This window comes from Hyperolius riggenbachi, chromosome 4 (assembly GCF_040937935.1).
Source record: "Hyperolius riggenbachi isolate aHypRig1 chromosome 4, aHypRig1.pri, whole genome shotgun sequence".
NCBI lineage: Eukaryota > Metazoa > Chordata > Amphibia > Anura > Hyperoliidae > Hyperolius > Hyperolius riggenbachi.
Genome location: NC_090649.1, coordinates 1,432,013 through 1,443,370, shown reverse-complemented (window position 1 = coordinate 1,443,370; position 11,358 = coordinate 1,432,013). Strand labels below are relative to the sequence as shown.

The following is an 11,358-nucleotide window of genomic DNA, read 5'->3' as shown; positions in this document are numbered from 1 at the left end:
CCGTAGCTTGCCGCTCCTTAGTCACAGCTCCGTAGCTTGCCGCTCCTTAGTCACAGCTCCGTAGCTTGCCGCTCCTTAGTCACAGCTCCGTAGCTTGCCGCTCCTTAGTCACAGCTCCGTAGCTTGCCGCTCCTTAGTCACAGCTCCGTAGCTTGCCGCTCCTTAGTCACAGCTCCATAGGTTGCAGCTCCTTAGTCACAGCTCCATAGCTTGCCGCTCCTTAGTCACAGCTCCATAGCTTGCCGCTCCTTAGTCACAGCTCCATAGCTTGCCGCTCCTTAGTCACAGCTCCATAGCTTGCCGCTCCTTAGTCACAGCTCCGTAGCTTGCCGCTCCTTAGTCACAGCTCCGTAGCTTGCCGCTCCTTAGTCGCAGCTCCGTAGCTTGCCGCTCCTTAGTCGCAGCTCCGTAGCTTGCCGCTCCTTAGTCACAGCTCCGTAGCTTGCAGCTCCTTAGTCACAGCTCCGTAGCTTGCAGCTCCTTAGTCACAGCTCCGTAGCTTGCAGCTCCTTAGTCACAGCTCCGTAGCTTGCCGCTCCTTAGTCACAGCTCCGTAGCTTGCAGCTCCTTAGTCACAGCTCCATAGCTTGCAGCTCCTTAGTCACAGCTCCTTAGTCACAGCTCCATAGCTTGCAGCTCCTTAGTCACAGCTCCATAGCTTACCGGCCCTTCACCACAGCTTGTCGCTCTTTAGTCACAGCTCCATCTTACCGGTCCTTCTCCATAACTTGCAGCTCCTTAGTCACAGCTCCGTAGCTTACCGGTCCTTCTCCATAGCTTGCAGCTCCTTAGTCGCAGCTCCATAGCTTGCAGCTCCTTAGTCGCAGCTCCATAGCTTACCGGTCCTTCTCCATAACTTGCAGCTCCTTAGTCACAGCTCCGTAGCTTACCGGTCCTTCTCCATAGCTTGCAGCTCCTTAGTCACAGCTCCATAGCTTGCAGCTCCTTAGTCACAGCTCCATAGCTTGCAGCTCCTTAGTCACAGCTCCATAGCTTGCAGCTCCTTAGTCACAGCTCCATAGCTTGCAGCTCCTTAGTCACAGCTCCATAGCTTGCCGGTCCTTCTCCATAGCTTGCAGCTCCTTAGTCACAGCTCCATAGCTTACCGCTTCTTCTCCATAGCTTGCAGCTCCTTAGTCACAGCTCCGTAGCTTGCAGCTCCTTAGTCACAGCTCCATAGCTTTCAGCTCCTTAGTCACAGCTCCGTAGCTTGCAGCTCCTTAGTCACAGCTCCATAGCTTGCAGCTCCTTAGTCACAGCTCCATAGCTTACTGGTCCTTCTCCATAGCTTGCAGCTCCTTAGTCACAGCTCCATAGCTTGCAGCTCCTTAGTCACAGCTCCATAGCTTGCAGCTCCTTAGTCACAGCTAGATAGCTTGCATCTCCTTAGTCACAGCTCCATAGCTTGCAGCTCCTTAGTCACAGCTCCATAGCTTGCAGCTCCTTAGTCACAGCTCCATAGCTTGCAGCTCCTTAGTCACAGCTCCATAGCTTACCGGTCCTTTTCCATAGCTTGCAGCTCCTTAGTCACAGCTCCGTAGCTTACCGGTCCTTCTCCATAGCTTGCAGCTCCTTCTCCATAGCTTGCAGCTCCTTAGTCACAGCTCCATAGCTTACCGGTCCTTTTCCATAGCTTGCAGCTCCTTAGTCACAGCTCCGTAGCTTACCGGTCCTTCTCCATAGCTTGCAGCTCCTTCTCCATAGCTTGCAGCTCCTTAGTCACAGCTCCGTAGCTTACCGGTCCTTCTCCATAGCTTGCAGCTCCATCGTCACAGCTCCATAGCTTACCGGTCCTTCTCCATAGTTTGCAGCTCCTTAGTCACAGCTCCATAGCTTGCAGCTCCTTAGTCACAGCTCCATAGCTTGCAGCTCCTTAGTCACAGCTCCATAGCTTGCCGGTCCTTCTCCATAGCTTGCAGCTCCTTAGTCACAGCTCCATAGCTTGCAGGTCCTTAGTCACAGCTCCATAGCTTGCAGCTCCTTAGTCACAGCTCCATAGCTTGCAGCTCCTTAGTCACAGCTCCATAGCTTGCCGGTCCTTCTCCATAGCTTGCAGCTCCTTAGTCGCAGCTCCATAGCTTGCAGCTCCTTAGTCGCAGCTCCATAGCTTACCGGTCCTTCTCCATAACTTGCAGCTCCTTAGTCACAGCTCCGTAGCTTACCGGTCCTTCTCCATAGCTTGCAGCTCCTTAGTCACAGCTCCATAGCTTGCAGCTCCTTAGTCACAGCTCCATAGCTTGCAGCTCCTTAGTCACAGCTCCATAGCTTGCAGCTCCTTAGTCACAGCTCCATAGCTTGCAGCTCCTTAGTCACAGCTCCATAGCTTGCAGCTCCTTAGTCACAGCTCCATAGCTTGCCGGTCCTTCTCCATAGCTTGCAGCTCCTTAGTCACAGCTCCATAGCTTACAGCTCCTTAGTCACAGCTCCGTAGCTTGCAGCTCCTTAGTCACAGCTCCATAGCTTGCAGCTCCTTAGTCACAGCTCCATAGCTTACTGGTCCTTCTCCATAGCTTGCAGCTCCTTAGTCACAGCTCCATAGCTTGCAGCTCCTTAGTCACAGCTCCATAGCTTGCAGCTCCTTAGTCACAGCTAGATAGCTTGCATCTCCTTAGTCACAGCTCCATAGCTTGCAGCTCCTTAGTCACAGCTCCATAGCTTGCAGCTCCTTAGTCACAGCTCCATAGCTTGCAGCTCCTTAGTCACAGCTCCATAGCTTACCGGTCCTTTTCCATAGCTTGCAGCTCCTTAGTCACAGCTCCGTAGCTTACCGGTCCTTCTCCATAGCTTGCAGCTCCTTCTCCATAGCTTGCAGCTCCTTAGTCACAGCTCCATAGCTTACCGGTCCTTTTCCATAGCTTGCAGCTCCTTAGTCACAGCTCCGTAGCTTACCGGTCCTTCTCCATAGCTTGCAGCTCCTTCTCCATAGCTTGCAGCTCCTTAGTCACAGCTCCGTAGCTTACCGGTCCTTCTCCATAGCTTGCAGCTCCTTCGTCACAGCTCCATAGCTTACCGGTCCTTCTCCATAGTTTGCAGCTCCTTAGTCACAGCTCCATAGCTTGCAGCTCCTTAGTCACAGCTCCATAGCTTGCAGCTCCTTAGTCACAGCTCCATTGCTTGCCGGTCCTTCTCCATAGCTTGCAGCTCCTTCGTCACAGCTCCATAGCTTACCGGTCCTTCTCCATAGTTTGCAGCTCCTTAGTCACAGCTCCATAGCTTGCAGGTCCTTAGTCACAGCTCCATAGCTTGCAGCTCCTTAGTCACAGCTCCATAGCTTGCAGCTCCTTAGTCACAGCTCCATAGCTTGCCGGTCCTTCTCCATAGCTTGCAGCTCCTTAGTCACAGCTCCATAGCTTGCAGCTCCTTAGTCACAGCTCCATAGCTTACTGGTCCTTCTCCATAGCTTGCAGCTCCTTAGTCACAGCTCCATAGCTTGCAGCTCCTTAGTCACAGCTCCATAGCTTGCCGGTCCTTCTCCATAGCTTGCAGCTCCTTAGTCACAGCTCCATAGCTTGCAGCTCCTTAGTCACAGCTCCATAGCTTACTGGTCCTTCTCCATAGCTTGCAGCTCCTTAGTCACAGCTCCATAGCTTGCAGCTCCTTAGTCACAGCTCCATAGCTTGCAGCTCCTTAGTCACAGCTCCATAGCTTGCAGCTCCTTAGTCACAGCTCCATAGCTTGCAGCTCCTTAGTCACAGCTCCATAGCTTGCCGCTCCTTAGTCACAGCTCCATAGCTTGCAGCTCCTTAGTCACAGCTCCAAAGCTTGCCGCTCCTTAGTCACAGCTCCGTAGCTTACCGGTCCTTCTCCATAGCTTACCGGTTCTTCTCCATAGCTTGCAGCTCCTTAGTCACAGCTCCATAGCTTGCAGCTCCTTAGTCACAGCTCCATAGCTTGCAGCTCCTTAGTCACAGCTCCATAGCCATAGCTCCGTAGTTTGCAGCTCCTTAGTCATACCTCCAAGCTATGGAGCTCCAAGCTATAGAGCTATGACTAAGGACCTGTGATTCTGGAATGCATCAGCTGTGTGTCGTGCTAAATAAAGTTCCTGGGCTTATTATGCCATGGTGTGCTGGGGCATGTTTGGTGAACTCATGAAGTTATTTGACCTGATAGGCCTTCAGAAACCTTTAGAACCCTGAAGATGATCACACCCGTACTGCACGTTTGTAACTTTGGAAGGAGTAGTTCTGAAGGAGTCTTTCTGTATAAAAATTGGACTTTAGTCCAAAGTCAGATTTTTCAAGGAGTGCTTGCAGGAAGCGGAAGGGGAGCAGATATCAGAGGTCCCTGGATCAAGCATGAACATACCTCTGGTAGCTTTGCAGTAGGTCAGGTGTGCTTTAAGGATACAAACTTCTGTATTAGCGTCCGATTCACAGGGCCAGATTTATCAAGAGTGTCAGACAAAATATTAGTAGGTTTTTAGAAATCCATGCAGAACTGTCTCAGACATCCTAAGAAATCATTAGTGCAGATTCCTTCTCCTAGCTTATCCTATTTTACAACAGTTTTAGGAGTCTCTCAGACAGTGCAGTGTGTGAGGGGAATTCCTGTTGCTGAGGTAACCAAGACACCTGCTGTACTGATAGCAGCAGGCTCTGAGGTGGAATTCAGCAGGGGGGAGGAGCACCACACAAATCATGTCTAGCCTGCAATTCTACATCTGAGGAACTGCTATCAAGCACTTCTTAATCTGCGCCAGTTTAGGAATGGATTTGCACTTTTCTTAACTGAAGTGCAGCTCTAGAAATTCATGCTAAACTGCCACTATTACCTAGGATTTAAGAAGGTTCTTATCATGCAGGACTGTTCTCCCTGCTGGTTGGAACAGATTAAGAAGAACAAACTGTCGGTAACGCGATGATAAATCTCCCCCACAGTCGCCTCAATAAATGTAGCGATACAGCGGCTTCCATCCATTAGCTTCTACAGATGCACAATTTACTGTCAGACAACGATCTATTCTTCTCACACATTAGTATACTGTCATGCCGTAGGATCGGCTGGTTCAATAGCTCCGCCTCTTCACCACACCCACGTGTCCCCATCCAGAGACTGGGAACGATTCTGAGAACCTCACATGTGATTGGACGACCATACAAACATCAACACACACACACAGCAATTAAATACAACAAACTTCAGATTTATTTACAGGAAAGAAACAAGAAAACTAAAAGTATTAGTTACAAATAAAAATGACATCACAAAGAAATTCGGTTATTTTTTTCATAGTGTGCAAAGCTAAACGCATTGTATAAGTTCCGGATCCCCTTCACAGCAAGGCTAGACTATGAGCCAGCGCCAACAGGCCATGCGCACCATGTGACCAGCGCCAACAGGCCCTGAACACCATGTGACTAGCGCCAACAGGCCCTGAACACCATGTGACCAGCGCCAACAGGCCCTGCACACCATATGAACAGCGCCAACAGGCCCTGCACACCATGTGACCAGCGCCAACAGGCCCTGCACACCATGTGACCAGCGCCAACAGGCCATGCGCACCATGTGACCAGCGCCAACAGGCCCTGCACACCATGTGACCAGCGCCAACAGGCCCTGCACACAATGTGACTAGCGCCAACAGGCCCTGCGCACCATGTGACCAGCGCCAACAGGCCCTGCGCACCATGTGACCAGCGCCAACAGGCCCTGCACACCATATGACCAGCGCCAACAGGCCCTGCACACCATGTGACCAGCGCCAACAGGCCCTGCACACCATGTGACCAGCGCCACAAGTGCACATGAATGAGCATCCACCATCACCCCTCCCCCACCACCTTCCATAACTTACAGAGCAACCCTCTGAACTGGCACCACATGGTTTCCGGTCCTAGGATGGCGCTGGCAGAGAACGGACGAGAGCTGGATTCCATACATCAGCCTACGGCAGCGAGTTCACCATCACGGCCAACCCCCACGCAGCTGTAAACATTACACAGATAAGCTAAGGCTTGAGCACAAGGAGGCGCTAATACAGCTACACCGTTATTGGATGAAATGTATGCGATGAACACCTCCACTGTCCCATCACCCAATGACATGGCAGAGAGGATCTATGGGAGGGGCATGTAGGCACAGCTTTCTTCATCCTATTCTCATGCATTACCCCTCCTCTCCAGCAGAGGGTGCTGCTGCCTGAGTCAGACATATTCCTTATTTCTTGTAAACAGAATGCAGAGCGGCTGCCGCAAGTCCCGGCCTCATGGTCAGAAGAATCTTGTGTTCCGAGTGCTGGATGTACGGGGCAGCTGGGAAGTGTCAGAGCCGGCTGGGCGCTCAGCGGCAGCGCAGTGATGACGGGACGCAGTGGTTGCTATGAAGAGACCGTCACTGCCGTCATATTTCCATTTCGTGCAAAGAAGAATTTATTAAACGCCTCCTCAAGTAAACAGGTCAGCCGGTTCTGGTCGTTCTGCAAAGTACAAAAACATGGCATCAGACAGAGAACCTCACGAGGCCTACGTCACCCAACTACACCCCGGAGATGCCTCCAGCAACTAGGGGCGATCAACGAGAATAATAGCGAGTTCATGCAGGTTTACCTACATTATGTATCACTGATAGCAAAACTCTCTGTGGCACTGCACTGAAAAACCAACCGCTCCAGAGTAACAAACGCCAGGGACTCTGCTTCCTCCAGCACCACACACTAAGGACTACAACCCCCAGCATCACAGACTGAGGACAGCAACCCCCAGCACCACACACTGAGGACTACAACCCCCAGCATCACAGACTGAGGACAGCAACCCCCAGCACCACACACTGAGGACTACAACCCCCAGCATCACAGACTGACTACAACCCCCAGCACCACACACTGAGGACAGCAACCCCCAGCACCACACACTGAGGACAGCAACCCCCAGCACCACACACTGAGGACTACAACCCTCACCATCACACACTGAGGACTACAACCCCCAGCACCACACACTGAGGACTACAACCCCCAGCACCACCCACTGAGGACTACAACCCCCAGCACCACACACTGAGGACTACAACCCCCAGCACCACACACTGAGGACAGCAACCCCCAGCACCACACACTGAGGACAGCAACCCCCAGCACCACACACTGAGGACTACAACCCTCACCATCACACACTGAGGACTACAACCCCCAGCACCACACACTGAGGACAGCAACCCCCAGCACCACCCACTGAGGACTACAACCCCCAGCACCACACACTGAGGACTACAACCCCCAGCATCACACACTGAGGACTACAACCCCCAGCATCACACACTGAGGACTACAACCCCCAGCATCACACACTGAGGACTACAACCCCCAGCACCAAACACTGATGACTACAACCCCCAGCACCACACACTGAGGACAGCAACCCCCAGCACCACACACTGATGACTACAACCCCCAGCACCACACACTGAGGACAGCAACCCCCAGCACCACACACTGAGGACTACAACCCTCACCATCACACACTGAGCACTCCAACCCCCAGCACCACACACTGATGACTACAACCCCCAGCATCACACACTGAGGACTGCAACCCCCAGCATCACACACTGAGGACAGCAACCCCCAGCATCACACACTGAGGACAGCAACCCCCAGCATCACACACTGACTACAACCCCCAGCACCACACACTGAGGACAGCAACCCCCAGCACCACACACTGAGGACTACAACCCCCAGCATCACACACTGAGGACTACAACCCCCAGCACCACACACTGAGGACTACAACCCCCAGCATCACACACTGAGGACTCCAACCCCCAGCACCACACACTGAGGACTACAACCCCCAGCACCACACACTGAGGACAGCAACCCCCAGCACCACACACTGAGGACTACAACCCCCAGCACCACACACTGAGGACTGCAACCCCCAGCATCACACACTGATGACTACAACCCCCAGCATCACACACTGAGGACTACAACCCCCAGCATCACACACTGAGGACTACAACCCCCAGCACCACACACTGAGGACTACAACCCCCAGCACCACACACTGAGGACTGCAACCCCCAGCATCACACACTGATGACTACAACCCCCAGCATCACACACTGAGGACTACAACCCCCAGCACCACACACTGAGGACTACAACCCCCAGCACCACACACTGAGGACTACAACCCCCAGCACCACACACTGATGACTACAACCCCCAGCATCACACACTGAGGACTACAACCCCCAGCATCACACACTGAGGACTACAACCCCCAGCATCACACACTGAGGACTGCAACCCCCAGCATCACACACTGATGACTACAACCCCCAGCACCACACACTGACTACAACCCCCAGCATCACACACTGAGGACTACAACCCCCAGCACCACACACTAAGCACTCCAACCCCCAGCATCACACACTGAGGACAGCAACCCCCAGCACCACACACTGAGGACTACAACCCCCAGCATCACACACTGAGGACTACAACCCCCAGCACCACACACTGAGGACTACAACCCCCAGCACCACACACTGAGGACTACAACCCCCAGCACCACACACTGAGGACTACAACCCCCAGCATCACACACTGAGGACTACAACCCCCAGCACCACACACTGAGGACTACAACCCCCAGCACCACACACTGATGACTACAACCCCCAGCATCACACACTGAGGACTACAACCCCCAGCATCACACACTGAGGACTACAACCCCCAGCACCACACACTGACTACAACCCCCAGCACCACACACTGACTACAACCCCCAGCATCACACACTGAGGACTGCAACCCCCAGCATCACACACTGAGGACTACAACCCCCAGCATCACACACTGATGACTACAACCCCCAGCACCACACACTGAGGACTACAACCCCCAGCACCACACACTGATGACTACAACCCCCAGCACCACACATGGAAAGGTCCAGCCTCCCAGCACTTGGAGAGCCATTCTCTCTACTACTATGTATCAGAAAGGCCACTTTAACCAGACAAACAAGCTACATGGTGGAACTGAACCCTTCCCCCACAGGACTAAACAAATATTGCTAGATCATCACCTCTGCTGCACTACGCACTAGGGATTCCACACGCCCTCTGCAGCGCCACATGCCGGGGATTCCACACGCCCTCTGCAGCGCCACATGCCGGGGATTCCACACGCCCTCTGCAGCGCCACATGCCGGGGATTCCACACGCCCTCTGCAGCGCCACATGCCGGGGATTCCACACGCCCTCTGCAGCGCCACATGCCGGGGATTCCACACGCCCTCTGCAGCGCCACATGCCGGGGATTCCACACGCCCTCTGCAGCGCCACATGCCGGGGATTCCACACGCCCTCTGCAGCGCCACATGCCGGGGATACCACACACCCTCTGCAGCGCCACACATCGGAGACTCCGCCCTCTGCAGCGCCACACGTCAGGGACTTCACCCTCTGCAGCGCCACACGCCGGGGGTTCCACACACCCTCTGCAGCGCCACATGCCGGGGATTCCACACACCCTCTGCAGCGCCACATGCCGGGGATACCACACACCCTCTGCAGCGCCACACATCGGAGACTCCGCCCTCTGCAGCGCCACACGTCAGGGACTTCACCCTCTGCAGCGCCACACGCCGGGGGTTCCACACACCCTCTGCAGCGCCACACACCAGGGGACTTCGCCCTCTACAGCGTCACACGCCGGGGGTTCCACACACCCTCTGCAGCGCCACACGCCAGGGAATTCGCCGCTCGGAAGCACCACATGCCGGGGATTCCACACACCCTCTGCAGCGCCACACGTCAGGGAATTCGCCGCTCGGAAGCACCACATGCCGGGGATTCCACACACCCTCTGCAGCGCCACACGTCAGGGAATTCGCCGCTCGGAAGCACCACATGCCGGGGATTCCACACACCCTCTGCAGCGCCACACGTCAGGGACTTCACCCTCTGCAGTGCCACACGTCAGGGACTTCGCCCTCTGCAGCGCCACACGTCAGGGACTTCGCCCTCTGCAGCGCCACACGTCAGGGACTTCGCCCTCTACAGCGTCGCACGTCAGGGACTTCGCCCTCTACAGCGTCACACGCCGGGGGTTCCACACACCCTCTGCAGCGCCACACGCCAGGGAATTCGCCGCTCGGAAGCACCACATGCTGGGGATTCCACACACCCTCTGCAGCGCCACACGTCGGGGACTCCGCCCTCTGCAGCGCCACATGTCGGGGACTCCGCCCTCTGGGACATACCACTCTCTGCAGCAATACAGTTTGATGAATTCAACTACCTACAATGAAAACCTAATCTTACCTCACTGACAAATCCCAACTGCACCAATTCTGCCGCCAGCTCCGGAATATTCTCATCTGCAGAGAGACAGGAAGTCATTACTACGATAACCCCTCCTGTCCCACCAAACCCCATCCGGCCAAACTCAACAACAACTTACTATTATTATATTGTCAGTTCTCAGCTTACCTCCTTCAAGAGACCCGCCCACTAATACAAGGAAGAAAGCCCCACCTCTTACCTCCCTGCGCCTCTCCAGAGGCCACATCCCTCTATCATAACACTACAGTTTCCCCTTCCTCTCAGGCATCCCCTCTCCCCTAGCTGCACATCAGTCACAGCTTATCCTGTGCCTCTCCACAAGCCACACCCCTCATAACACTACAGCCACCACTCCCCCTCCTGCATCTCCTCTACCATAGCTGCACATCAGTCACAGCTTATCCTGCACCCCTCCAGAGGCCACACCCCTCTACCACTACAGCCACCCCTCCCCCTCCTGCATCTCCTCTACCATAGCTGCACATCAGTCACAGCTTATCCTGCACCTCTCCAGAGGCCACACCCCTCTATCATAACACTACAGCCACCCCTCCCCCTCCTGCATCTCCTCTACCATAGCTGCACATCAGTCACAGCTTATCCTGCGCCCCTCCAGAGGCCACACCCCTCTATCATAACACTGCTGTCTCCCCTCCCTCTCCTGCATACCCTCCCCCATAGCTGCACATCAGTCACAGCTTATCCTGCACCCCTACAGAGGCCACACCCCTCTAACACTACAGCCACCCCTCCCCCTCCTGCATCTCCTCTACCATAGCTGCACATAAGTCACAGCTTATCCTGCACCCCTACAGAGGCCACACCCCTCTAACACTACAGCGACCCCTCCCTTCATCTCCTCCACCATAGCTGCACATCAGTCACAGCTTATCCTGCACCTCTCCAGAGGCCACACCCCTCTATCATAACACTACAGCCACCCCCTCCTGCACTCCCTCCCCCATAGCTGCACATCAGTCACAGCTTATCCCTGCACCTCTCTAAAGTCCTCACCCCTCTATCATAACACTAGTCTCCCTTCCCTCT

At 54.4% G+C, this 11,358-nt stretch overlaps 1 protein-coding gene across 1 annotated transcript in view; it reads right to left on the bottom strand.

Annotated features, from left to right (window-relative positions):
- Positions 1-5,125: 5,125 nt before the first annotated feature.
- Positions 5,126-11,358, bottom strand: part of NRBP1 (nuclear receptor binding protein 1) — a 131,368-nt gene continuing 125,135 nt past the window's right edge. The window contains exons 18-19 of the mRNA XM_068279801.1: positions 10,291-10,346; positions 5,126-6,421 (exon numbers count right to left, since the gene is read on the bottom strand). Coding sequence (XP_068135902.1) covers positions 6,323-6,421; positions 10,291-10,346 — 155 coding nt within the window. The 3' untranslated portion in view covers positions 5,126-6,322. The remainder of the gene's footprint in view (positions 6,422-10,290; positions 10,347-11,358) is intronic.